This window comes from Salvelinus namaycush, chromosome 23 (genome assembly GCF_016432855.1).
Source record: "Salvelinus namaycush isolate Seneca chromosome 23, SaNama_1.0, whole genome shotgun sequence".
In the NCBI taxonomy this organism is placed as follows: Eukaryota; Metazoa; Chordata; class Actinopteri; order Salmoniformes; family Salmonidae; genus Salvelinus; species Salvelinus namaycush.
The window spans coordinates 43,972,365-43,999,635 of record NC_052329.1 but is presented as its reverse complement, the minus strand read 5'-3'; the positions used below and the strand labels follow the sequence as shown (position 1 = coordinate 43,999,635).

The 27,271-nt window shown below is 43.2% G+C and overlaps 2 protein-coding genes across 3 annotated transcripts in view; one reads left to right on the top strand and one right to left on the bottom strand.

Moving 5' to 3' along the window:
• The window catches only part of LOC120018467 (coagulation factor IX-like), a 45,064-nt gene extending 21,729 nt beyond the window's left edge, over positions 1 to 23,335 (top strand). Inside the window, exons 3-8 of the mRNA XM_038961692.1 lie at positions 15,345 to 15,369; positions 15,486 to 15,599; positions 19,323 to 19,457; positions 20,961 to 21,220; positions 21,631 to 21,745; positions 21,867 to 23,335. Of these exons, the coding sequence (XP_038817620.1) occupies positions 15,345 to 15,369; positions 15,486 to 15,599; positions 19,323 to 19,457; positions 20,961 to 21,220; positions 21,631 to 21,745; positions 21,867 to 22,432 (1,215 nt within the window). The 3' untranslated portion in view covers positions 22,433 to 23,335. The remainder of the gene's footprint in view (positions 1 to 15,344; positions 15,370 to 15,485; positions 15,600 to 19,322; positions 19,458 to 20,960; positions 21,221 to 21,630; positions 21,746 to 21,866) is intronic.
• LOC120018466 (protein IWS1 homolog) overlaps positions 23,313 to 27,271 on the bottom strand; it is a 32,370-nt gene continuing 28,411 nt past the window's right edge. For both annotated transcript variants that reach the window (XM_038961690.1, XM_038961691.1), the window contains 3 exons: positions 25,270 to 25,326; positions 25,074 to 25,185; positions 23,313 to 24,028 (listed from right to left, as the gene is read on the bottom strand). In XM_038961690.1, coding sequence (XP_038817618.1) covers positions 23,903 to 24,028; positions 25,074 to 25,185; positions 25,270 to 25,326 — 295 coding nt within the window. In that variant the 3' untranslated portion in view covers positions 23,313 to 23,902. The remainder of the gene's footprint in view (positions 24,029 to 25,073; positions 25,186 to 25,269; positions 25,327 to 27,271) is intronic.

Sequence of the window (27,271 nt, the reverse complement as noted above, 5' to 3'; positions counted from 1 at the left end):
TAGATCTCGTGGAACGCTCAATCACACACATTAATTTGGAGAGTTTCAGGTTTAATACCCTTGCTCCTATTTCAAGCTTAGATTTATCACCGATGCTCCTAGTTGAAAAATGTTTCAACTAGTCCCAGATTACTAATGCGACTTGAACAGCATTAATTTGGAGAGTTTCAGGTTTAATACCCTTGCTCCTATTTCAAGCTTAGATTTATCACCGATGCTCCTAGTTGAAAAATGTTTCAACTAGTCCCAGATTACTAATGCGACTTGAATCCCAATACGCCAAGCTTAGATTTATCACCGATGCTTCTAGTGGAGTGCCATATCCACTAGCCTCAGATTACTAATACGACTTGAACAGGCTACATTACATTTCAACACTTTGAGTTTCAAGTTTAATACCATTACTCCTATATCAAGCTTAGGTTTATCCCCGATGCTCCTAGTGGGGTGCCATGTCCACTAGTCCCAGATTACTAATTCGACTTGAACGGCGTCAAGCTTAGATTTATCCCCGATACTCCTAGTTGAAGAACAATTCAACTAGTTCCAGATTACTAATTCGACTTGAACGGCGTCAAGCTTAGATTTATCCCCGATACTCCTAGTTGAAGAACAATTCAACTAGTTCCAGATTACTAATTCGACTTGATTTTATACTTCGCAAATATCTTTACACAATGCCTTAGATTCTAAACAATTCCACATAAATTTAGCAACAATTCACACTCACCTCAGTACTTCTGATCATTAAATTTAGATATTGGCTATAATACAATATGCAGATTTTGATTAAACCGGCTCTGCTTACCTTAATATTTTCGAGCTCTTTGATCAGTTTCCTGGGTGAGTTGAATCGCCGACGTCTCCCTCGAGCGGGTCACCTCTCCTTCTTGAATCTTTCTCCCTCTCGTCTCCTGTCCGATGAATTTTCTATTGGGCCGAATTCAAATATGTTTTAACCATCCTCTGCTACCAAGTCTGTTGATAATTCGTTTTACTTGAGACAGGAGACCAAGTGGAGACATAGGACGAGGTGGATAATTTTATAATAAGGCAGGTTTATTCAAGTGTAAAAATATTATGCAAAGCGTGCAGCACGGCTCTTTCTATCTGATCCGTATGGGGTCGTCAGGAAAAGAGAGAGTTTCCACAGTAGTACAGTTTTATATATAGACAACAAGCAAAGTAGGTTGATCTGCGAGTCTGGCCTTCCGATTGGTCGATCTGGGTCTTGGGTAGTCCTGTACAGGCCTGGTGTCCACGTTCCATTGGTTCCTGAGGTAGTTCTTTGTCTGGAGCTCCAACCCTGAGTTGTGTGTGTCTGAGTGATTGTCATGGGGGAGGGGAGTTGTGGGTGTCGTGCATGTGTCCAATGAGTCCAGCATATGTCCAATATAAAAGGGAGTGTGTATATTGTGTCAACCATAGCTAATGTTGAGAAGTTGTTAAAACAAGTTACCAATATCTAATACAATTCCTTACAAATCCCCCTCTTCACGTCTCACCAGAGACGTGACATAAAGTATATAAAAAGACAAAACTAAAGGATAAAATTTGTCAGAAGACAAATTTTTGATTCCCTCTCTTCACGTCTCACAAGAGACGTGACATAAAAGTATATAAAAAGACAAAGCTAAGGGATAAAATTTGTCAGAAGACAATTTTTTTAATTCCCTCTCTTCACGTCTCACAAGAGACGTGACATAAAAGTATCTTAGTCCTCAAATAGATAGACAGGTCCAGCTTCCCCATCCTCAAGCAATGGGAACATTTGGGCCCTTTCCTGATTAGGGTCTATGGCTGCAGTTATAACACGGCTAGCAAGCGTGCGCGCACATGGAATGCAACAGCATCCACAAAGTACAAGAATGGCCGCAAAAACAGAAATTGATACTAGGATGGAGGAAACCAGCGTCTTATATTTACCAAAAGCATCCATCCATGAGTCCCACATAGTAGTGTCCACTCCAGAATGCTGTTTCATCTTACCATTAAGGGTACGAAGTCCCTCCAATGCTACAGTCAGACTCCCATCCGTAGCTGTGTTATTGGGAATGAAAGTACAACACTGTTCACCAAACATTTGCACAGACCCCCCCCCGTTCAGCCAATAACATATCAACCGCGATTCTATTTTGAAATGCCATCAGGGACGTAGCTGCCAATTGTCCATGGACCGCCTCGAAGCCTTGTTGAGTCCAATTGCCCAGTTTCTGGACATTAAAATGAATGTAGTTAATTCTGTCCACATTTTTATTAACTGTACACCACCAACAAAATGATGATTCAAACCCAGCTGTCACTTGGTCCGCCAGTTTATATTCATCTGGCACCCCCTAGGGACACCAATAGCATCAATGTAAGTTGAGTCGTAAATGAGCAAGGACCAAAAAGGAGACCACTCCAATAACTACCCCTGGAGTGGCCAACCACACATTAGTAAACCAAAAAACGAGAATATGTTAAACCCTCCGGTCCATCCCTCTATACAACCTGTACCAGGTGGGCTCGTCGCCACCCGGGAACTTCAAACCTTCACAACAGGGAGGACAAACATCACTTTTTATTCATTCAACAACATCATCTACAGCAAACCAAGGGTCCTCCTCTGTCAGCCCACTCTCCTGCGGAAGCTCGTTTTCGTATCAGCCTCTCCAACTGGAGCATCAACCAGAGGCCCCTTACACATCTGTAACAAACTTCTTCAAACAAGGTATGATACAGGCAACACAGAAATGAAAAACCACAACTAGTGTCAGAAATCCAGTAATCGTCCTTGCAGTGTACTTACCAAAACAACCACCCAGCCAGGGGAACAGTCCACTCTCCTCCACACCTGCAAGACCCTTCATCTCCACTGATAACCTTGCCAACCCACTCAGAGCTTTTGAAATGCTCCCATCCGGACTAGTATTGTTAGGAACAAACGTGCAACACTGTTACACCTCCCTTGTTGGCCAGACTTATGTCCAGTGTTAGTCTATTGTGTCTACTGGTTTGTGAGGCAGCATCCAATTGTTCAGCCATCCCTGTAAGTCCTGTGTGGGTGTGTTTATAATTGATCCAGACCTTTTGTTTTAACATCAACAATAGCTGGGCCAATGATGGGCATCAGATGCCACAGGCCATCATTCCTGGTTAATGTCTGGAATTCGTGGGGGACCCCTATTGGGACCCCCAACAGGTTGGTGTGCATGTTATCTGTACCCTCGGACCAAGGAGCGTCACGTTTCTGCCGTCTCCTGGGTTGGTCCCAAGCCTCTGTGTCCTGTGTAGCTTCCCAGAAGTTGATTAGCTATCATAATAGGCAACGGTGGTATCAGACTGGCCAAAACACATGAGCAACGACAATTTCCTTTCAAAAAATGGGGTCAACCGCCTGGCAGGTCCACACATCCACCATACATCAGCAACACCTCTAGTTAATAGTGGTATTAGTGATGCAGGTAGTAGCAGGGAGCCTTCCATAGTCTATACCTCTACCTGTACCAGTGTTACAGCTGTTATGTCCCCCATATGCCTTAACTCCCCACGGTCCTTCTGGGGAGGGACTTCTGGGAACACAAGACTCAGAGTTTTGCACAGGGTTAAATTTGGATGCACATCCAACCTTCCCCATTACTTAGGACAAATGGGTGAGCAGCCAGAATAGGTCTGGCATGTCCACATACGACACAGTCCTTTCTATTAAGTGTTTTGTAGGCCAAACACATATTCTCCCTTTCCTCATAAACAGTTTCAGTCCCCAAATGTTCACTATCTGAGATGTCTTTTATATTTATTATCTGTACCAGATTGGAGAGCTTAGGTGATGGCGTGGGACTTGGTCTTGAAGTGGTGGAGTAGGCCGGCTGAACCCTGGTCCGTTGGAACTGGTGGTGGTTCTGGCAGCACTGCGATGGTAACCTCCCCATCATATCCTTATCAGACAGCTCAGGACTACAGGCAGTCCTGTAAAACCCCACCCTCTCCCAGAGAACACATCATCAGCCAGAGATCAAGCAACACTTTCACTTCTATGAACGAACACAGTGAGGAAAGGTCAGGGGCAGGGAATTCTTCATTAAGGAGTTGATCCCCGAGCTCTATTAGCAACAGTTCTTCTCCTTAACTCTGTGATCATTCGGCAGTGTCAGTGTGTCTCACCCTCCAAGTGCGATATGCCCCCAGGTCGAGTGATTCACCTTCTCCCTTAATTCACCTGCAATGTATAAACTCTTAGACATACAGGTTTGGTTAGCAAACAGTTCCTCATTTGTTCTTTCTGATTATATATTTAACTTCTATGCCTAATTATTTATTTATTTTTTTAGCTATAAATGTTTAATTTTAAATAAGTTTATTATCCAATAGGCCCCATCCTTTCCTAGTCCACAATGTACCCTCCTTCGTTTGATACCTGGCTCTGGCCAGGTATCAACCTTACCTACTCTAAATAATAACTTAGTACATCATATTCTAGGAACGTCCCTTTTATTCCCCGCATATCCAATTCTCCCTTTGGCGTACATTCATATCTATTCTTTTCTAATTCTCTGTCAAGTGACTTATCTATTTTGAAATGTATCTGTGCTGCTTAAATATGTTAACCCCTTTCTCTCCTATCTTATTTCACAGCCTACCTTGCTCATTTCCTGGTCCACCCTCCCCACTCTGCTCTCAAACCTTCAAGGTCTGAACAGTGCGGGGTAGACCCATCTGTCTGCCTTTTTGTAATAATAGTCAATAACAACTGTGTGTTCCTTTACAATATTAACTAAGTGTCTCACTGTTTTGACTTTATCTGCATGGATTTAAAAATAACCACAGGTCTTATAGTGTCAACCTTTAAAGTCCTAACATAACCTTAATTAACCTATCTCTATCTTCTAATGGCCAATACAAATGCTTACCTTATGGTCAAGAGTTATAAACTCTATTATAATCAATTTACCTCAAAACTAGTATCCCAAATGACACAATCTCATTATTCTCACCACATTTCCCCGCGAGTGATCAAGTCGCCGGAAAATGCAATGGAAACAGAAAACAGGTCAAAATGTTACACCTACATTCGTGTTCCATATCTAAACATACCAAAAGAACCCTTTATCTTCTCAAAGTCCCTTGCCTAAATAAAACTCAGAAAGTAAAACTCCTATTCCCATATGAGTGTATTCTTTTAAGATATCTTATCTCTGGGTACACGGAAACCCTTAACCTTAATGTTTACTCCAAAAAACAAAATTATGTCACCAGCATTCAACCAGTCGGCTGGGAGACCATTTGGGTGCTGCAATACTGCCATCTTCTGTCCATTCTCTGCATAGCTCTCCACCCACTCTTATTCAACCTTCTCAATTTGAGCCATATTAGTTTCTTATTTTAACTATTGTTTTCTAAATTTTTGATTTTTTTTTAATTTTTTAATCTATTATTACCTAGTTAGACTAGAGTGTCCGTGACATACATCCATGGGGATCCGGTTATAGTTATTCTATTAACCATGTGAAAGTGCCCAGGGACACCCCAAATGTCAAATAAGGGGCCAGATATCCCTAGCCTTGCCCAGGGAGGGAGAAATATCCCTCTAACTGGGCGAGGTTCCTTTATCAGGGGAGGCGGAGTTTGATACCGCATCACCTGAGTCAGGAATGTCTTCATTTGGAATCGAATTTAAGCTGTTTAAATCAGCTCTGACTTCTGTCCGTGTTCTAGAAGGGATTGGGGCTGGAGTGCAATGTGTGAGGTGGTGCCAAGGTGCGCCTGATTTACCTTTGACCTGGACTGAGTGTGAAGTAACCTCCCTCACTTCGTACTGTCCAGTCCACCTGGGTTCTAGCCACTTTCTCTTGTGGACATTAACCCCACCCAGTCACCAATTTTTACCTTCCGTGTGCCAGATCTCCCTTCTGCTTCCCCGTTGGACCTTGTGAATCTGTGTGGAGAGAGCTGCAGAAAGTTCCGTCAATTATCAAACATTACAATTTGTTGTACATCAAGGGCGGGCATATGACCTCCCTTCCTTGGTGAACCCAGCATGACTCCTCCAGCCATTGTCTCATGAGGAGAGAGATGGGTGCCTGCACCTGGAGAGGCTATCATGGCCAGCAACGCCAGGGGCAGGACTTTAACCCAAATCAACTTCAAACCTGCACATACATTTGATTGGCGCGTTCCACGAGACTTATGAGATTGTGGCCTGTACACTAACCCCATCATTAAACCACATCCATTAATCAGTTGACATTTACACATCCGACCCTATTGGTACATGGAGCGTTTGTCATTAAACAACACACATGAGTTCGGTTTGCAGCCACTTAATGACCTATTTTGCATCCTCCCCTGCTGTTGGTATTGCCTCAACCCATTTAGAGAACCTGTCTACCATAACTAACAGGTACCTTTTTTCATTTGTCACATTGTCTTTCCCCATATCTGTGTGTGTTGGTGAGTGGTTCGTTCCCCAGGTCAGGTCTCCGTTTCAGTTCCTGTGCAGCTCTTTCTGCACAGGAGTGGGGTAGACCTTCAGCATTGAGTGCGTCTGCCGTGTTTTTGTCAGTGTTGACAAATGTGATGTGTGATTGTGTGCATTTATTCTGGATTTTCGTTTTCCTTTCAGCGCTGAACGTGAATTCTTTGCTCATCAGATATGCTGCAACCCCATGGTGGGTGTGGATTTCCAATGGATGGCACATTATCATGTGGGCTGTTTTCCCAATAGCTTTTGCCACTGCAGCCACATACCTGGAGCATGTGGTTTGTCCTGCTTCAATGTGGTCCAGTTTGGAGGAGTGATACCTCAACACTCTTCTCTCCCCCTCTAGGTTCTGGAAAAGGATGGATGATGTAAATCCTTCTTTTTCAGAAACATCCAGATGGAACTTGTTTTTTTTAGTCAGGTGCTGTTAGGGCTACTGCCACTTAGAGATCTGTTTTCAAGAGTGCAAAAGCCTTTGATGCTTCAGTAGTTCAGGTCAATGATGAGTGTAGGTTAGTGGTGAGCAGCTTCAGGGCCATGGGGCATATTCGTCAGCCATGCCCTGAAAAGGGGGAGGTGATTGCTGATTCGGGTCTGGATTGGGGTGATTGTATGCGGGTTGAAGGGCCGCACGTGGTTGATACATCATTGGCCTGACTCCCCCTTAGTCTAGGGGCGTATCCTCGTCCCCTTTTGGCCAGAAACTGGCTTTGGGCCGGGGTTATTGGGTGCGGACACTGTCGCACCATATGCCCAGCTTGTTTACAATTATGACAGCTTCCATAAGATCCAGAGTACCTCTGGGGCTGTCCCCATGTGGGTGAATAGTTTGATTGTGGTAGTGGGTAGTAGGGTTGTAGTGGTGGTTCCGATGAAGGGTATGGCTGAAACGGGTAGGCATACGGCAGTTGGAATGGCTGCTCCTGGGGTGGGTGTATAGGTGGTCCCTGCTGGGTGAAGATGGGTAGTTGTTGTTGCTGTATCATTCGGGAAACAGTTTTTTCAATGATTTGTGAGATTTCTTGTTGGTCTTCAGCCACCATCTGTTTCTTGGGTTTCTCTCCTTTCTGGGCCTCTTTCAATTGTAGTTTCAAAAGTTGTACCTGTAGGGACTGGATTTGTGTTTCAGCCCCTCCCTTACCCTTATTGTATTGGGTAATGTGGTGATGCACATGGGAGTTGAACTGAGCCTGGGGAATTGCCATTAACCCCACAGTGCCCCTGAGATGGGTTGGGGCCGATGGGGCTGCTGTGGTGGTAGGTGGGGCGTCATTATTGTTGGGCCTGCCCTCTTTGGTGTCAGTTGGTGCTCCAGTGACCACTCCCATCGTATCAGGTTTCCGGTAAGGGAGAGCTTTTCTAATTTCCTCAATTGCCCATAATCCTATTTTCATCTCAGCCTCTGCCTTCTCCCTCTGCTTTGTCCCTTCTTTTTTAAATAAGTGAATTTGTGTTTGGGGACGATAGTCGTGGTCATTTTGTCGTTGAGCTATGTCTGGGTCTATTATTATCTTTGTATACTTTAGCCCGTCACTGATCGAAACCAGCGATGTATTTTTCTTCCTCTAACCTCCCCCAGTCTGGTGTCCGACTCGCGTGGACAAAGGATTTTATTGCCGTGTATTCGATGAATTATTTTCGTTTTCCAACAATATTTCAGCTATCTCTTTTTGAAACAATATACGAATGTATTCATGCGCTCCTGTTATAATTGGAATGACAGTTTTGGGTATTTATAATAAAAAAAATATTATTGCTTTTCGCTAAATTAATTAATTAAATACTTTGGCAAAATATTTCAGAAGTTTCCTTTGGGGACAATATACTAATGAATTCAGGCGCTCCTGATATAATTAGGAATGGCAATTATAAGACCTTTAACTCGAGAGATATTATTTCTTTTAACTTTCCCGGTTAATTTAAACTTTTTCCGATTAATTAAATACTTTGCCAAAACATTTCAGAAATTTTCCTTTGGGGACAATATACTAGTAATTCACGCGCTTCTATAATAATTTTCAAATGAATTCTATCCCTTAAGGATTTACCAACAGTATAAGAGGGGAAAACCAGGTCAACTCATCAACCGTAAATGGCTGCTTCACCGTGGCACACAGATTCTGACTCGGCGGTCACCACTAACGGAGCCTGAACTTAGCTTATAGCTAATTAGTAGCAATAGATCTCGTGGAACGCTCAATCACACACATTAATTTGGAGAGTTTCAGGTTTAATACCCTTGCTCCTATTTCAAGCTTAGATTTATCACCGATGCTCCTAGTTGAAAAATGTTTCAACTAGTCCCAGATTACTAATGCGACTTGAACAGCATTAATTTGGAGAGTTTCAGGTTTAATACCCTTGCTCCTATTTCAAGCTTAGATTTATCACCGATGCTCCTAGTTGAAAAATGTTTCAACTAGTCCCAGATTACTAATGCGACTTGAATCCCAATACGCCAAGCTTAGATTTATCACCGATGCTTCTAGTGGAGTGCCATATCCACTAGCCTCAGATTACTAATACGACTTGAACAGGCTACATTACATTTCAACACTTTGAGTTTCAAGTTTAATACCATTACTCCTATATCAAGCTTAGGTTTATCCCCGATGCTCCTAGTGGGGTGCCATGTCCACTAGTCCCAGATTACTAATTCGACTTGAACGGCGTCAAGCTTAGATTTATCCCCGATACTCCTAGTTGAAGAACAATTCAACTAGTTCCAGATTACTAATTCGACTTGAACGGCGTCAAGCTTAGATTTATCCCCGATACTCCTAGTTGAAGAACAATTCAACTAGTTCCAGATTACTAATTCGACTTGATTTTATACTTCGCAAATATCTTTACACAATGCCTTAGATTCTAAACAATTCCACATAAATTTAGCAACAATTCACACTCACCTCAGTACTTCTGATCATTAAATTTAGATATTGGCTATAATACAATATGCAGATTTTGATTAAACCGGCTCTGCTTACCTTAATATTTTCGAGCTCTTTGATCAGTTTCCTGGGTGAGTTGAATCGCCGACGTCTCCCTCGAGCGGGTCACCTCTCCTTCTTGAATCTTTCTCCCTCTCGTCTCCTGTCCGATGAATTTTCTATTGGGCCGAATTCAAATATGTTTTAACCATCCTCTGCTACCAAGTCTGTTGATAATTCGTTTTACTTGAGACAGGAGACCAAGTGGAGACATAGGACGAGGTGGATAATTTTATAATAAGGCAGGTTTATTCAAGTGTAAAAATATTATGCAAAGCGTGCAGCACGGCTCTTTCTATCTGATCCGTATGGGGTCGTCAGGAAAAGAGAGAGTTTCCACAGTAGTACAGTTTTATATATAGACAACAAGCAAAGTAGGTTGATCTGCGAGTCTGGCCTTCCGATTGGTCGATCTGGGTCTTGGGTAGTCCTGTACAGGCCTGGTGTCCACGTTCCATTGGTTCCTGAGGTAGTTCTTTGTCTGGAGCTCCAACCCTGAGTTGTGTGTGTCTGAGTGATTGTCATGGGGGAGGGGAGTTGTGGGTGTCGTGCATGTGTCCAATGAGTCCAGCATATGTCCAATATAAAAGGGAGTGTGTATATTGTGTCAACCATAGCTAATGTTGAGAAGTTGTTAAAACAAGTTACCAATATCTAATACAATTCCTTACAATAACTTGAGTACGTCCCCTCGCCCCGACCTCGGGCGCGAACCAGGGACCCTCTGCACACATCAACAACTGACACCCACGAAGTGTCGTTACCCATCGCTCCACAAAAGCCGCGGCCCTTGCAGAGCAAGGGGCAACACTACTTCTAGGTTTCAGAGCAAGTGACGTAACTGATTGAAACGCTACTAGCGCGTACCCGCTAACTAGCTAGCCATTTCACATCCGTTACACTAGCCACGTATTCATTCTCTCAAGATGCTGAAATAAATCATTAATATTTCTCGACTCCTTTTCCGGAGTCAAAATGTACATTTGGTGTATAACTTTACTGCAATAAATGCTTATAATTCTGCAGCAGTTAATATTACATTAGGCTATGTGAAAGGTTAAATATCTACATTCAGTGTCCAGATTTCAGTTAGGCTACTGTTCCCTTGACATATCTTGTCATATTTTAAGTCCCCGTCTTGACTCTTGAATTTGTATAGCGCCTCCAAATCATCATGCATATCATAGCCGGCACTGCTATCATCTTCTTTAACCACTTGACAAAATCTTTCCCAAACAGTGTTCTGGCCCTCCCTTTTCTTTATTTTCAACTATCCATTTCGCAGCTTTTCTGTTATTTAATTCAACTCAGACATTGTCCTTTTTGCGTCAGTGGATCGCTGTTAACTTTTTCTGCCCATGTTCTCAAAAGCATTTGGCGATTGGCGTGTATTTTGCATATGTACAGTTAGGCCAACAACAACAAAAATTAGCGCAGAGTCGCGTTAGTGGAAACAAAAACTGCCCTAAGAACAGTCTGCTACTCCACATCGCTGATTGGTCAGTTCACAGCGCTGGTAAACGGTTGTTTCTGATTGACTAGCTTTGTTTCAAGTTTTAATGTCACATGCACAAGTACCCAACAAACTCAAAACCCAACAATGAAATAATCAATAACAATGTATTACAATATATATATATATATTAGAATAGAGAATATGAAATACAAAGTAAGTAAGTAAGCATACTATGTACAGGAAATATTTTAAAAGTCAAATCCAATACCATATGTACATGTGCAGGGATACTGAAGTGATGGAGGTAGATATGTATAGAGGTAAGGGGACTAGGTAACAGGATATAAGAAACAGAGTAGCAGCAGCTTGTATGTGATTGGGTGTGCGGGTGTGTAGTATAAAAGTATGTGCATATTATGTGTGAGTGAGAAAATTATGCAGTGAGTGTTTGTGTGTGTTGCAGTGACAGTGTGTGTGAGTGTTTACGCCCCTGTGAGTGTGCATAGAGTGCAAAGATTGAAATAAAGGGTCAATAAAGATACAAGTTAAACTCAGATAATCCATGTAGCTATTTTGTTAGCTATTTATCAGGCGTATTGCTGTGGGATAGAAGCTGTTCAAGAGCCTGTTGTTGTCAGTCTTGATGCACCGGTACTTCTTGCTGTACGGCAGCAGAGAAAATAACCCTATTTATAATTGTCGGGAGCCGTGGGAGTCCTCTCTGTCTGCTCCTGGCTACCTAATTCTTCCTCCTTAGTAGCTCCCTTTTTCTTGGCCCCCTCCGGTCTTTTTCTAGCTTCAGCCAGCCAAATATGAGCGGTGTCGAGCCCTTCTGTCCGTTGCTTCTCTGCCTTGTCCCCACAAACCCTATTTTTTTTTTTTAATCATTGATTCCAGTTGTTCTATATTTAAACGTCCGTCAAATTCGTACTTTTCCCTCCATTTCGCGCCAAAATAGATATATCTCTCATCTACCGTTAATTCCAGAATCCCCTTAGAGGATTTACTACCCATGTTTATTCAATTACTATTATTGTTATTATGCTTCTCCTCACAATCAATGTGTATGTGCTTTTTACCTTCTTTGTGTGTGTGCTTTCACCGTTATTATCCTTAACCTATGTTGATAAATATCTCCCGTTAATCTTTCCTAGAATTTTAGAATAATTATTTGTATGAATCCTGATATATTATTTAGATCTCACACGTATTCAACCATAAGTTGTACTTATTCTTTGTTGTTCCTTGTGCCTTTTGACCGATCAATATATCTATCTCACACGCAAATAATTATCTTCTTATTCTATGTGTGTGCTTTTAAAACTATGATCTCTTCTAACAATCTATGTGTCTCACAATCTATGTGTATGCTTTTTCCTTTCTTGAAACCTTATCTATAGAGGTGTCTTTCGATTAGGTCCCACACGTATAAGCTACATCCCAGGGTTTTTAAAGTCCTAGTTAACAGCCTATTTTTCTGTTGTTCCTTTTGACTCGTTAATATCTCGTATCTCACCCTGCTATATTAGGTTTCCCTTCTTCATTGGATAACCAGACCTAGATGTGCGCCTCCGAAAGATCCGACTATCCCCTTCTATTTAAACGTATTTAGACAGGCGACTTATATTAATATAATCATGTCTCTGACTTCTTCTCTTATAATTAAATTATTCTATTTCGCCCTCCAATTTACGTTTTTCTGTCTACGTTTTTTGACCCTATAATACGTTTTAGGTCTCACCATTAACTATTTTAAATTGGCAGTGGCCACAGTTGCCCAGGGTCATTACGGACCCTGCTTCATTGATGAATTTACAACTAATTCCTGTCCTCCATTTGCATAGAATACTTGGTTCCCTTTAAAAACATTTTTCTCCACACAAAATTCTAAAGACAGGTCACCAGATATAAACTCCTTCGGATATTTTAGCGTCTAACACCCAGAATACATTCAAATCATTTACCTCATTTAATGCAATCATATTATCCCCTATTATCCGTGAATAAAAAGTACTGACCTTATTTTTGCAGCTGAGGTTTCAATGTTGGTTGGATTTCGTCACCGTTTCTGTCGTATACCAGTTCGCCACCGGCCTGTGAAGAACCCTCAAACTGGGGCCAGGTCTTTAATCTACGGATATTTCATCCGCCCGTGCATGGTTTCGGTGTCTCCATGGATCGACAGAAGCAGGTATTGAAATCTGTCTCGAAAAGGACCAAGTTGTCAGGGGAATTTTCGATCCCAATGATAAGTAACAATCAATAGCTTTGACCAATCCCCGAGGTTTGTAAGACCATGGGTATAATAATAATTAGGCAAAGACTCAGCTTATGCAAAAGGTTTGTACAGTTTATTCACGAGAGCGCTCTGAAGTCCATAATACAAAGACATCCATTTTATAACTTGCTCCCTACGTATGCACATACTTTCACACAAACAGTAGATATCCTACACACATACATACACACGAACAGTAGGTGAGTTGTATCCTTCCCCAGAGTTCTCACCACTGTTTATCACTACCCAGCCGACAGTTCCATTCCCCGGAGATTAGAGGAACCTTGAGAAGGGCTCCCTGTCCTATAATAAGTTTCTCAGAGTTCTAGCCAGGACGGGTCAAACACAGTTGAATTGTTCTCGGTATTTTCTTAGACACACACACACACATTTCTCTCCCTCACAGGTCTCTTCTGAACCTTGTTGGACTTACGTTTAGTACTTGAATTATTCATCATACATGCTATATAAACTAATAAATACTAATTAGTTATGTTTCAGGGTAGGATTCTTTGATCATTACCTTTAAGCATATAATTCCCTTATCAGCGGTATGAAAACTGGAGTGGGTCTCGGGTTTCTGGGATGATGGTGTTGTCAGCCATGAACAGTCTTTAAAAGCAATTAATGGCTACAGACGTGAGTGCTACAGGTCGGTAATCATTTAGGCAGGTTACCTTGGTGTTCTTGGGCACAGGGATTATGGTGGTCTGCTTGAAACATGTTGGTATTACAGACTCGGTCAGGGACAAGGTTGAAAATGTCAGTAAAGAGACTTGCCAGTTGGTCAGCGCATGCTCGGAGTTCACATCCTGGTAGTCTGTCTGGCCCTGTGGCCTTATGAATGTTGACCTGTTTAAAGGTCTTACATCGGATACGGAGAGCTTGATCACACAGTCGCCTGGAACAGCTGATGCTCTCATGCATGCTTCAGTGTTGCTTGCCTCAAAGTGAGCATAGAAGTTATTTAGCTCGTCTGGTAAGCTCGTGTCACTGGGTAGCTCGCGGCTGTTTTTCCCTTTGTAGTCCGTAATAGTTTGCAAGCCCTGACACATCAGAACGAACGTCAGAGCTGGTATAGTACGATTCAATCTTAGTCCTGTATTGATGCTTTGCCTGTTTGATGATTCGTCGAGGGCATAGCGGGATTTTTTATAAGCATCCGGGTTAGAGTCCCGCTCATTGAAAGCGGGACTACAACTCTACCCTTTAGCTCTGTAATCCATGGCTTCTGGTTGGGGTAGGTATGTACAGTCACTGTGGGGACAACGTCATCGATGCACTTATTGATGAAGCCAGTGACTGATTGGTGTACTCCTCAATGCCATGGGAAGAATCCCGGAACGCAAAACAGTCCTGTAGCTTAGCATTTGTGTCATCTGACCACTTCCTTATTGAGAGAGTCACTGGTACATCGATGCTACCTGTCCTCACCGTCAGTGTCGCTTCATATTCTTTTAGAATCCATAAAAAAACATCAAAGATTATAGCTACAAGTTTTTATCCCATCTCTGACTGTAGCTAGCTATATATTCATCGGATGCTGAGACGATCCAGCAAGCTAGCCAAGCGCACCTTTCAAAGAAAGCCTATCAGAAACAAGGGTTTACTAGCGTTGTGAACTGACCAATCAGCTACGTGGAGTAGCAGACTGAGGGCAGTTTTCATTTCCACTAAAGCGATTCTGCGAATTCAGCAGAACTTCCATCCCCATTCGTTTACAACAAGGGTACGCAGAGAAATGTGCGAAATGTGCATGGAATTTTGGGATGGTGAGCAACGAGAACCCTGCTAGCTAAGCAGTAGAAAAATGTAAAATTGCAAATTTGTTCAAGCGTGTTGGAGCAAAACCTTGTCAAGAGGCTTAAGCACTTATGGCAGATAAAAATAATGAAATAAAACCTCAATGTAGCCTATAGATATGAATTGCACAGGAATTTTACATTTATGTATTTTTTACGCAATGCTTTCTCTTTATTCACCCACTGGCCCGCCTAAACCCGCCTCGCAGCAGAGTCAACCCACGCATCACTAAACCACATGTTAATGCAAGGTGTAACCAGGCCTTCTTAAATTACAAGGATAGTCAGAGGAGTAGGCTCATAAAGCTCAAAAGAACATTCAAACTGACTGTATCCCTTTGCTCTTCTCTTACAGATGGAGTTTTGGTATAGATATAAGAGTGAGTATGGTATTGCTTCATTAGATTATTTTCAGTTATTTAAAAAAACTGCATCAAAAATCCACAGTCACTTAAAAGGAACGCTTGTGATGATGTCTCTATGAATTGTGAATTAGATCTGAATCCTTGCCACTACAACCCATGTAAGAATGGAGGAATCTGCACCATCGATCGGGATGGATACCACTGTCTGTGTCCCCCACGCTACGATGGGAAAACCTGTGCAATAGGTATAGTTGTACTCAGACATAATAGGGGTGGAAAGGGTTGGAAACTTTCCGGAAGTTAAGCCCTGGAATTTTGCTTAAATTCATCAAAAAAGTTTATAACAGTGAATGTTTTTTGCTGGATACACAAGGCAATTCTAGGTCTTGTGGCATATTTTGGTTAAACTATCCCCAATTCAATGGAATTGCAACCCTCTGCATGCACAGTGCATTCTTCCATCACATGTACAGCTGATTCTCAAGATCTTGCACACTAATGAGATGCTATTGAGCCCACACTACTACACTGTCTGAGCACATGTTTTCTGGTAAGTTTTGATGACAATACTGGGTGGGGTGAATATATTTTATATGACATACATGATTTTTTGTTAACGTGTAAATAGTAGCCTACCGCAAAGTGTGTTTAAATCATTTCTAACTTGTTAACAATTTCTGCTAGTTTTTTTTGCTACCATGTGGGTTTTAGCTTGCTTGAGCCTGCTAACTGAGGAGTGTTAATTCACCTGTTTCCATGTTTCATTTTAAAACATTTATCTTACAAAGGAGTTGTTTAATCTAATTGCTTAACTATTTATCTGTACATGGAATTGTATTTGTTCGTTTTTTACTATTTTTTTTCTAATCTTTACAGAAAAATCCACGGTGTGTGATGTGTGGAGACATTTCACTGCAGCTAATGTAGAAGGAAAAGCTGTGTACATTTGCAAATACTGTGCCAAATCATATGTGAAGAATGCAACAAAGATGCAGAATCATCTGGCCAAGTGCATAAAGATCCCTCAACGCTCACAACAAGCAACCTCTGACAAAAGTCCCTCTACTTCTATTTGAGGTGAAAATGATGAATCAGACACCTTACCGATAGCAACAGCACATGGTCCTCCTGGAATCAGAAGGTTTTTTTGACTCAATGGAGGAACGTAGTCAGAGAAATGCTGATGAATGTCTTGCTCGAGCTGTGTATGCAACTGGTTCACCTCAGGTGCTCACAGGCAATGTCTATTGGAAGAGATTTCTGAATGGTCTTTGCCCAGCATACACCCCTCCTTCAACCAGACATGCTTTATCTACTAATTTAATGGATGCAGAGTTCAAGTGAAGGTCAAGCAAATCATAGAGAAAGCAGACTATGGCAATCATCTCTGATTGGTGGTCAAATGTTCGTGGGCAAGGAATAATTAACTACATCATCTCCACCCCTCAACCAGTATTCTACAAGAGCACAGACACAAGGGACAACAGACACACCGGTCTCTACATTGCAGATGAGCTGAAGGCAGTCATCAATGACCTTGGACCACCGAAGGTATTTGCACTGGTGACAGACAATGGTGCGAACGTGAAGGCTGCTTGGTCTAAAGTGGAGGGGTCCTAACCTCACATCACACCCATTGGCTGTGCTGCTCATGCATTGAATCTGCTCCTCAAGGACATCATTGCACTGAAAACAATGGATACACTCTACAAGAGAGCCAAGTAAATGGTTAGGTATGGGAAGGGTAATCAAGTTATAGCAGCAATCTACCTCACCAAGCAAAGTGAGAAGAATAAGAGCACCACATTGAAGCTGCCTAGCAACACCCATTGGGGTGGTGTTGTCATCATGTTTGACAGTCTCCCGAAGGGGTCTCTCCAAGAAATGGAGAGTCTGCCGACATGGACAGGCCCATCAAGAGGATCCTCCTGGATGATGTATTTTGGGAGAGATTGGTAAGCAGCCTGAAACCTATAGCAGTTGCCATTGCACGGATTGAGGGAGACAATGCCATCCTGTCTGATGTTCAGACTCCGCTTGCAGATGCAAGAGAAGAAATCCCCTATCCACTTCACTGTTGCTCCAAGCAGAGGAAACTGCAGTTCTGAAATACATCAGAATGTGTGAAGACTTCTGCCTGAAGCCCATACATGCCGCAGAGTACATGTTGGACCCCAAGTATGCTGGCAAGAGCATCCTGTCTGGTGCAGAGATCAACCAGGTCTGTGGTGTCATCACTACCGTGTCTCGCCACCTTGGCCTGGATGAGGGCAAGGTTCTTGGCAGTCTGGTTAAGTACACTTCCAAGCAAGGGCTTTGGGATGGAGATATGGCAGTCGTGCCAACATATTTGGGGTGGCAGGTAGCCTAGTGGTTAGAGCGTTGGTCTTGTAACCGAAAGGTTGCAAGATTGAATCCCCGAGCAGACAAGGTAAAAATCAGTCTTTCTGCCCCTGAACAAGGCAGTTAACCCACTGTTCCTAGGCCGTCATTGAAAATAAGAATTTGTTCTTAACTGACTTGTGGTAGTTAAATAAAGGTTAAAAAAAATCTCATCAGGTGGAGGGGACTTTGTGGATCTGAGGCTCTTTCCCCTGTTGCCTCCATCATCCTCCAAATCCCACCAACATCAGCCACGTCAGTCCTTGTTTGGGAACATACACACACCAAAGCTGACTAATACAAGGGTTGAAAGATTGGTGGACATCCAGGTAAATTTGAGGATTTTTGAGCCTGGCAACGAGCCATCCTCAACAAGGTTGGACAGTGAAGATGTCTGGTGTTCAAGAGGTGGACATTGAGGAGGTCCAGGGAGAAGACATGGAAGCTTGAGAGGAAGACAACCAAAGCTTTAGTTACTAGACTATCATTTTACCGATGCACGTTGAGAACATTTTTGGGAGATGCAATGGATTATTCACTATTCCCTTTCTTTTGTTGTTCAGTGAAATCATTGCATGTGAAGAGTCAACTCATTTAATTAAAGTTCAATTCGTAACTAAATTGTTTTTTTTATTTCTATTCTAAGGATTTAATCATTTGAAATGATGTCTACTTATGATAAGTAGAAAGGTTTATGTTTCGGTCTCCATATGATATGGTAAATATAACTAATGCAAAAAACATATACATTTAAATGGTATTGACATTAAGTTGCATATATTTCCATTAATTCCCATATATTCTTGTTAATTCCCCATATATTCCCGTTAATTCCCACCTCTGAATATTCCCCAAAATGTGCAACCATAGTCATAATACATCTGTTTTTACCTGTGAAGTGAGTTTTTATAGACCTATAAAAACTCTCACTTCCTGAGTTACAGGACCCTGGCCCTCCCCGTCATAGCCTGGAATCCACACTGAGTATTGCTCTGTTACAGTACTGGTGCCGTTCACACTGGAGCATCCACAACAGAGGAAGCTGGTGGGAGGAGCTATAGGAGGCTGGAATGGAATAAATGTATGAAAATCACATTTGACTCAGTTCCATTTATTCCATTCCAGTCATTACAATGAACCTGTCCTTTTATTTTTTTATTTAACCTTTATTTAACAATAGCTCCTCCCACCATCCTCCTCTGGTCTACAACCATTGTACAACACGACGGATTCTTTTGTGAATGTGACTTCAGTGCATCCACTTACAACAGTTGTTGGAAAAGCACTTGCAGAACTTACTTTACATTCACATTTTACTCACATAGTTCTAAGGGAAAACCAGCATATTAAACAATAGAATTGTGACGTGTTATTAAAAAACTAGCTAGCAAACTAATTACTGTACTTATAGGAAATATTTATAAGCTATTTTTGATTGACACTGTAGGACCCTTTCAGGTTTCAAATGACCACCTTAAAAGACAGCTAAATGCCTGCTCAATAAAATACAATTAAGGAGTCAATTCTATTCTACTCTTCTAATACCATGCTTTTGTTGACCTTTGAACCTTGCTCTGTTCCTCCAGAGGTGTTTGAGTGCCAGTTTAAGAATGGAGGCTGTCTGCATTACTGCACCAACCAGGAGCGCACCACAGGGGTCCAGTGCAGCTGTGCAGAGGGTTACCAGTTAGATGAGGACGGCAAGACCTGCTCTGAAACCGGTAGACTAAGCACTGAAAAACATACAGTACCAGTCAAAAGTTGACACACCTACTCGTTCATGGATTTCTTTATTTTTACTATTTTCTTCATTGTAGAATAATAGTGAAGACACCAAAACTATGAAATAACATATGTAATCATGTAGTAACCTAAAAAAGTGACAAATCAAAATATATTTTCTATTTTAGATTCTTCAAAGTAGCCGCCCTTTGAATTGATGACAGCTTTGCACACTCTTGGCATTCTCTCAACCAGCTTCATGAGGAATTATTTTACAACAGTTTTCCAACATATCCTGAGCACTTGCTTCTCCTTCACTCTGCAGTCCAACTCATCCCAAACCATCTCAATTAGGTTGAAGTCAGGTGATTGTGGAAGCCAGGTCATCTGATGCAGGACTCCACTCTCTTACACAGCCTGGAGGTGTGTTTTGGATCATTGTCCTGTTGAAAAACAAGCACTAACACACGAAGCACAAACCAGATGGGATGGCGTATCGCTGCAGAATGCTGAGGTAGCCATGCTGGTTAAGTGTGCCTTGAATTCTAAATAAATCAGACGGTGTCGGGGTACGTTTCTGGCGACACTGTCACACCACCTCCTCCATGCTTCACGGTGGGAACCACACTTGCGGAGATCATCCATTCACCTACTCTGCGTCTCACAAAGACACGGCGGTTGCAAACAAAAATTTGGACTCATCAGGACAGATTTCCACCAATCTAATGTCCATTGCTTGTGCTTCTTGGCCCAAGCAAGTCTCTTCTTATTGGTGTCCTTTAGTAGTGGTTTCTTTGCAGCAAATCGACCATGAACTCCTGATTCACGCAGTCTCCTCTGAACAGTTGATGTTGAGATGTGTGTTACTTGAACTCTGTGGAGCATTTATCTGAGGTGCAGTTAACTCTAATGAACTTATCCTCTGCAGCAGAGGTAACTCTGGGTCTTCCTTTCCTGTGGTGGTTCTCGTGAGAGCCGGTTTCATCATAGCGCTTGATGGTTTTTGCGACTGCACTTGAAGAATATTTCACATTTTTTGACATTTTTCAGATGACTTTAAGACATGAAGTCAGTCAATGATAGACTATCATTTCTCTTTGCTTATTTGAGCTGTTCTTGCCATAATATGGACTTTGCCTTTTACCAAATAGGGCCATCTTCTGTATACCACCCCTACCTTGTCACAACACAACTGATTGGCTAAAACGCATTGAGGAAAGAAATTCCACATATGTAAATTTAACAAGGCACACCTGTGAATTGAAATGCATTCCAGGTGACTACCTCATGAAGTTGGTTGAGAGAATGCTGAGCGTACAAAGCTGTCAAGGCAAATGAAAATATCTTTTGATTTGTTCAACACTTTTTTGGTTACTACGTGTCATTTCATAGTTGACGTCTTCACTATTATTCTACAATATAGAAAATAGTAAATAGAAAAACCCCTGAATGAGTAGGTGTCAAGTCAATGTGATGGTTATACTGTACATTGTCATTGCCAGTGGCGTTCCCTTGTGGGAAGAAGCAGAGTGAGGCTTCGCTGCGCCGCTCTCTACTGGACGAGTCCGAGCCCTTCACCCCGACCTTCCGCCACTCTGACAGGAACCTCACCATGGAAGGGGAAAGGAACTCAACCTCCACCCTATTTGCGATTAACTCAACCCAGCCAGGGGGGAACAGCACTGATTACATGGAGGACGTTAATGAAGACACCCGGATAGTAGGAGGGCAGCTGGAGAAGCAGGGAGGAAGCCCATGGCAGGTAGGCCTACAACACACAGGGATACGGGGTGATAAGCAGGGTCGTGTTCAGTAGGCACATATTGGAAGAAACAGTCCAGAACAAAGTGAAATGGAGGGGTGGGGGGGAGTATGTGTGCTGGAGGTAGTGGCTTAGACCACCACAATGCAGTTTAAGAAACATATTGCAGAAATGTAGAATAAAAAAGAAAATTGTAAAAGTGAGGCCCCTGAATAAGTCCAATGAGAACAATGTTTTTGTATCCGGTTACAAGGCGGTTTTCTATGGCGTGTCCTACTGACAGAACCCTGTGGAAGGCGTCAGTGGCACTGCAGGCACTAATCTCATAAATCATAGGGCATGTAGTGCATGATGATAAGTGTTTGTGGCGTACCCCTAATACTAGTCCTACCTGTTCCATGACCCTGCAGGTCATGATCTGGAGGGAGGATGGGTATGGCTTCTGTGGGGGAACTCTGATCAGCCAGCGCTGGGTGGTCAGTTCCGCACACTGCATGCATGAAACCCCTGACCATGTGACTATCGGTGAGACTATGTGATCCAGTGTTTAGAAGTAGTGAGCACACTGTTGAATGCTCCGTTTGAATTGAGTGTAACACGTCGATGATGATCCACTGTGCCTGTTTAAACTGTCTGTGTTTTACAGGGGACTACGACAAGCGGCGTACCGACCCAGATGAGCAAAAGATTAAGGTGGCCAAGGTTGTCGTCCACCCTCACTTCCACGACTACACCTTCGATAGCGACATTGCTCTCGTCTACCTCTCTTCCCCTGTGGTGCTGAGCCCCGTGGCGGTGCCCGCCTGCCTTCCCAATGGTCAGCTGGCCCGCCACCTCCAGCGGGAGGATGTGAGGGGCATGGTCACAGGCTGGGGCGTCACACAGTACCTGGGGCTCTCCTCACGCTTCCTGAGGAAAGTCACTCTGCCCGTGGTCGACCAGCAGAAGTGCATCAGCTCCACGGAGCAGGTCATCACGGACAACATGTTCTGCGCCGGCTACCTGGAGGCCAGCTTGGACGCCTGCAGTGGGGACAGTGGGGGTCCCTTTGTGGTCAACTACCGCGGGACCTGGTTCCTCACAGGGGTGGTGAGCTGGGGGGAGAAGTGTCACGCCAAGGGGAAGTATGGCATCTACACCCGGCTAGGGAACTACCTGCAGTGGATACAAGATACTATAGAAAGGCAGGTGCATAACAGTACACATACCTGAGGTGCAGCTCGGAGACGATCCCAATTCAGTCCCTACCCCTTGGCCCTTCAACGATTGCAGCTCTGATCATCTGAAGGATCTGGATAGGTGCAAGCAGTTTGGTGGTGGCCTTTACCATATTGCTTACACACCTGCAAAGATCGAAGGGTTGGGGACAAGGCCCAAATTGGGAGTGCCGATGATAAATTCCAAGTCAAATGTATCAAACCCTAGCCCCAACCAGGTATTAGCAATACAGTAATAGCTTGTAATTGACCTCTGAGGGAATTCGGGGAAGAATTTATAGCATACATCCAATCCTTTCACATTTACAGAAATGCCCGAGTGCATTATGAAATATAAGTTGCACCTGGGGTGAGTTCAGAATACAATGCAACAATGTGTTTAGATAAATGCATTTTGAAAACCCGGATTTTCTGTCATGACGATGTATAAATTGGGAATCATGTCAGCTCAAGTCATTGCATTATTCTGACTGTTTTAAATTCACTGAACATGACCCTGGTGCTTCAAACAGTTATCTTATAATGTTATTCACAATAAAATGAAATAAGTTACCAAAGAATTGGCCACATACAAACTGTGCACATTATTAATCAGGTAAGATTTGGTTCTGAGAGCACTTGATCAGTTTCACTGCCCCATTTAAATGTTTTCCCCTAAAGTAATGCAAAGCTTCAAGTTTTAGAACTGTTAAATGGAGTTTGTTGGAGTGTTTTGTGAAAGTACATAAGCTGCCACTAGCAATAAGTCGTTTGAATTATTTCACCGTGTGCATTCAAGTGATAGTTCACTCCAATCAATGTATCATGTTAGACATCAACAGTGGTCAAATGAGATTGAGAGGAATCTAGTTCAAGGCCATAGGTAACGTTTCAAATAAAGACATCTGGTGAAACCCTCTTTATTATGAAAGTAACTTCGGAAACAACCGGCACACAGTCAAGACATACAGGCAGCTCCTACGTCTGTACAGCTTCTTCAGAAACAAAGTAAAACAAAGGCCTAACGTACATTCAAAACTGAGCATGGAAGATCCGCGCTATAGAAACTTAAGGCCAACGTTCGGTATACGCTGCATGTCTGCACAATTGGAAATGACCTTAAAACTTTCATCGTGCTATAACACCAATCTTCCACACTCCGTATTGAATCTCTCAAAGGCGTGAGGACCGAAGGCCAACCAGCCTGTGAAGCTACACCGCTATCATACATTCAGGCTGGCCTGAGGGGGTTTGACGATAGCATGGTCTCATCTATGTGCTTTAGCAAACTGCTTTGACCATTGTCATGCTAGTTAGAGAAGTTGGCTAAAGTACACAGAAGTGGGATCCTTGCCCTAATCAAATGATTTAAATAATTGCATCCTTCCTTGGAATAATCATAGCTCTGATATTATTGGATCGGTAAAAGCTATGTATTGAAACCTATGCTTTCACCTAGCCAAAAAAGGTTAAAAAAAAAATGTCATCAGAGGGGCATCCGGTTGCCCTGGACGCTGATCTTCACCGCGTGGCCTGTCTTTGTCATACGCTTTATGTCGGCGAAGCGACGCAACTGTTTGTCCACCCGTGACATGCCCTTCTTAACCGGGGCCTGGGAGACAGAGGGAGGAAAGAAGAGAGGATTACAAAAGGAGAGACAGGAAAAGTGGAACTACTCTGTCGCAAACATTCGCCAAAACACAGTGCGCCTCCGCCACAATATTGGACAGTGGTAGTACCACTACAAGCCTAGCGAGCAAGGTTACTGACACACAAACACACTCGCATCAAATTTGGAATGTTCTGTCGATCTGATATTTCTCGTTGAGTTTCGCAACCATAGCACTTAAAACTCTGAACACTAAGTTGAATAGTAACACATTCCCACCATGCTGGACACAAACTTAAGCAACGATGGTATAGCCTAATGTCTTAAAACCAGGGAAGTTCAAATGTCACAGCTCAAGCAGTGTAGTACTGTGTGTTATATGTTTTAAACAGGGGACTCATTCATTCATTAGGCGGCTGGGCAACAGCGTGCAGAACCGTTTGACTTGGTAAGTGGTGGGATGGTTGCACTCCAGTCCACACTGCACACAGTGGCCCTGGGTAGAAGTTACCATCAGCTTACCCTCTCTCATTCCCAACATTCACCATTAGTGGGGGTAACCGTTAGCTGACCTAAGATCAGTGTCTATGGGCAACTTTGTCCTACCCAGGACCAGCAAAAGACATGCAGGTGGCACTTACTGCCCCGTGTGGTGACAGTAGGAATTACAGGGGCATGCCATTGCCGTCCACATTGATCTTCACCGCCGTGATGCGCCGCTGTGACCTCTGCTGGGCGATGCGACGCTTGTGCTTTTCCAATCGGCTTATCCCTTTCTTAAAGCATGTCTACAGTCGGGAACCAATCACATTCAGCTCCTTACCGATGCCCACGTCATGTAGTGACAAAACATCTAACAAGCTACAGTTCAGACCCAGTCACAACTAAGGTAACTTAGCTAAAATGACCTGGAAACGGTTATTTGCGGAATCCAGGATTTCAGGTTGGAGAAGAAAATTGGTCTGATTTAGACAGTTAAAAGAAATGGGAAAACTATCAAGGGGTCCTTTCTCCTCCCAGGCAGATAGCTGGACGGACAAACACTCACTGCTCTGGATTCGCTCTCCACGTTCCATTTGGGCCGCACGACATAGTCCTTGTTGGATGGCATGGGCACCCTGGCCCGGGCACAGAATCCAGGGTCGCCTGGGCGTAGAGCTCTGTCGGGCAACAAACACAGGAGGGGTGTCAGCAGAGAGCAACACAGACACACACACACACAACATGTGATGGCCACTACTCACTTCTCTTCTCCCGTCAGCACTTTCTCCAGGTCTCTATGAGGAGTCTGTCCCCCTGAGCTGTAGAGAGAGGGAGGGAGAGCGAGATGGGAAGAGAGACAGAATTGACAGAGTCTGAGTGACCACTGACTGACCTGGCCACACACAGTTAACCAACAGTAAGGGTGTCGCTAGCACTCTGCACACTGGTCTTAACACATGCCGTTACTGCCACTTCCCTGTTCAAAGGTTAGTGTTTGAGAATAGTAGAAAAAGACAGTACCAGTATGAAGACGGGCAGAAACTGCTCCATCGATAAAAATCCCTGATCATGCTTGTAGGCGATGTCATGGCGACGTCGGCTGGCTAAGCTCATGCGCAGAAACACGTCATCGGGTCTAACGGTCGTCTCGTGCCCGAACTGCGCACGTGCTGCATGTCATATCGAAGGCACTCCTTTGATATGTTGTTTTTGAGTCAAATTAAAACGTGTCAGTTGGTCACTTCCACAAGGTTGCAGGAATAACTACGTAAGACATTGGCCTCGAATCTAGGCTGTGCCTTTAGATTTCAAGAAAATTAACTAAGGAAGAATTTCCCCCTTCTCTCATTGACTTCTCAAACCCCAAACCCCGGCCTGGTTTGCTTGGACAGTTTCGCAAGCGTTCCCGGGAAGTCTCAAGATGTTGCACCTCTGGGTTTAGAAACTCTACGGTGATTAAGTACTTATAAAAAAACATTTTGATAGATGACTGTAATCGCCCCCCTTTTGGCACTGCTTTGGTGGAATTATCCACTCTGTCGAGACAACATTACCCTCGAGTTGTGTATATAACATTTAATGAAATAGGTTATAGCAAATTTACTCTGAATGTCACTCATGTACTGCCCTGCTGTGGCTGCCCGGATTGACTCAGTTCCTTAGGTCCTAACATAAGTGTATTAATAAAGCATTGAACTCTAACACACAATGCACACCCAAACAAAGCGTACTGGCTACATACAGGCTATATGAAGAAACACCAAAAAAACAAAGATGTTTATTCCTGAACTGGAGAGAAATGTCATTTGAAGAGCAAGAGGATATGAAGTACACAGAGGTTAGGGTTTAAAGGTCAGCGGGAGGGCAAATGGCCAGACAACCTTCACTGCTAACTGAGGAAGAGAGCCATAGCTATACTCTGCTTTGTGCCAAGATCGAAGCCCTGGCCCAGTGACGCGTTTTAGCTTTCTGACAGACATGGTAAGAGTTACAACGGCAAACACTGCTCCAACATGGTTAAAATGAACAGAATCTCCCACACAAACACGCTTACAAAGCAGCCTTTCTAACCCTCACCATTAACACTGCTCAAAATGAAGCCATACTCACAAGAAAGCCTCAGTAACTCTAGGCTCAATCTGACTCTTCTACTATCATTCATACCAACAACTATCATTGTCTCTGGGGGAAAAAAACAACCTGGGGGGGGGGGGGGGGGGGGGGGTTGAACATCTGACTGCAGCCAAAGTCACTCGTGTGGCGGAGCAATCATGCAACCATGAACCTGAGTTGCTGCAGGGAGAAGACATCCGGTTCCTTGGACCTCTCCATCTTTTGGGGCTGACTGGGGGGGGGGGAGGAGACACACCACGTTGGGAAGTAGACAGTCATGGAGAGAGAGGGTGGATTTGACAAAGATGAGCAGAGTGACACAGTGAAAGGAGGAGTGTGAGGACTGAAAAGTGGATGAATGACAGACAGGCAGGAGGAATAGATAGGAACAGTGGGACAATGAGCTGGAAAGGGTGGGTTGGAGTGAACAAATCATGTCTACTGTGATCACATGAGACAACTGCATGCATGTGTTTAAGGGGGTATATTGTATAACAAGTGAGTATATGTGTGGGACATCTATGAGTGTGTTAACTGTTTCCATTAGCCGGCAAGGCTTTCATCCGCTGAAAAAAATGAAGCCGATAAAAATGACCCGGCGAAACAAAATCCCATTGCAAAATAATGCGTTTTATTAATTGATGAAAATAC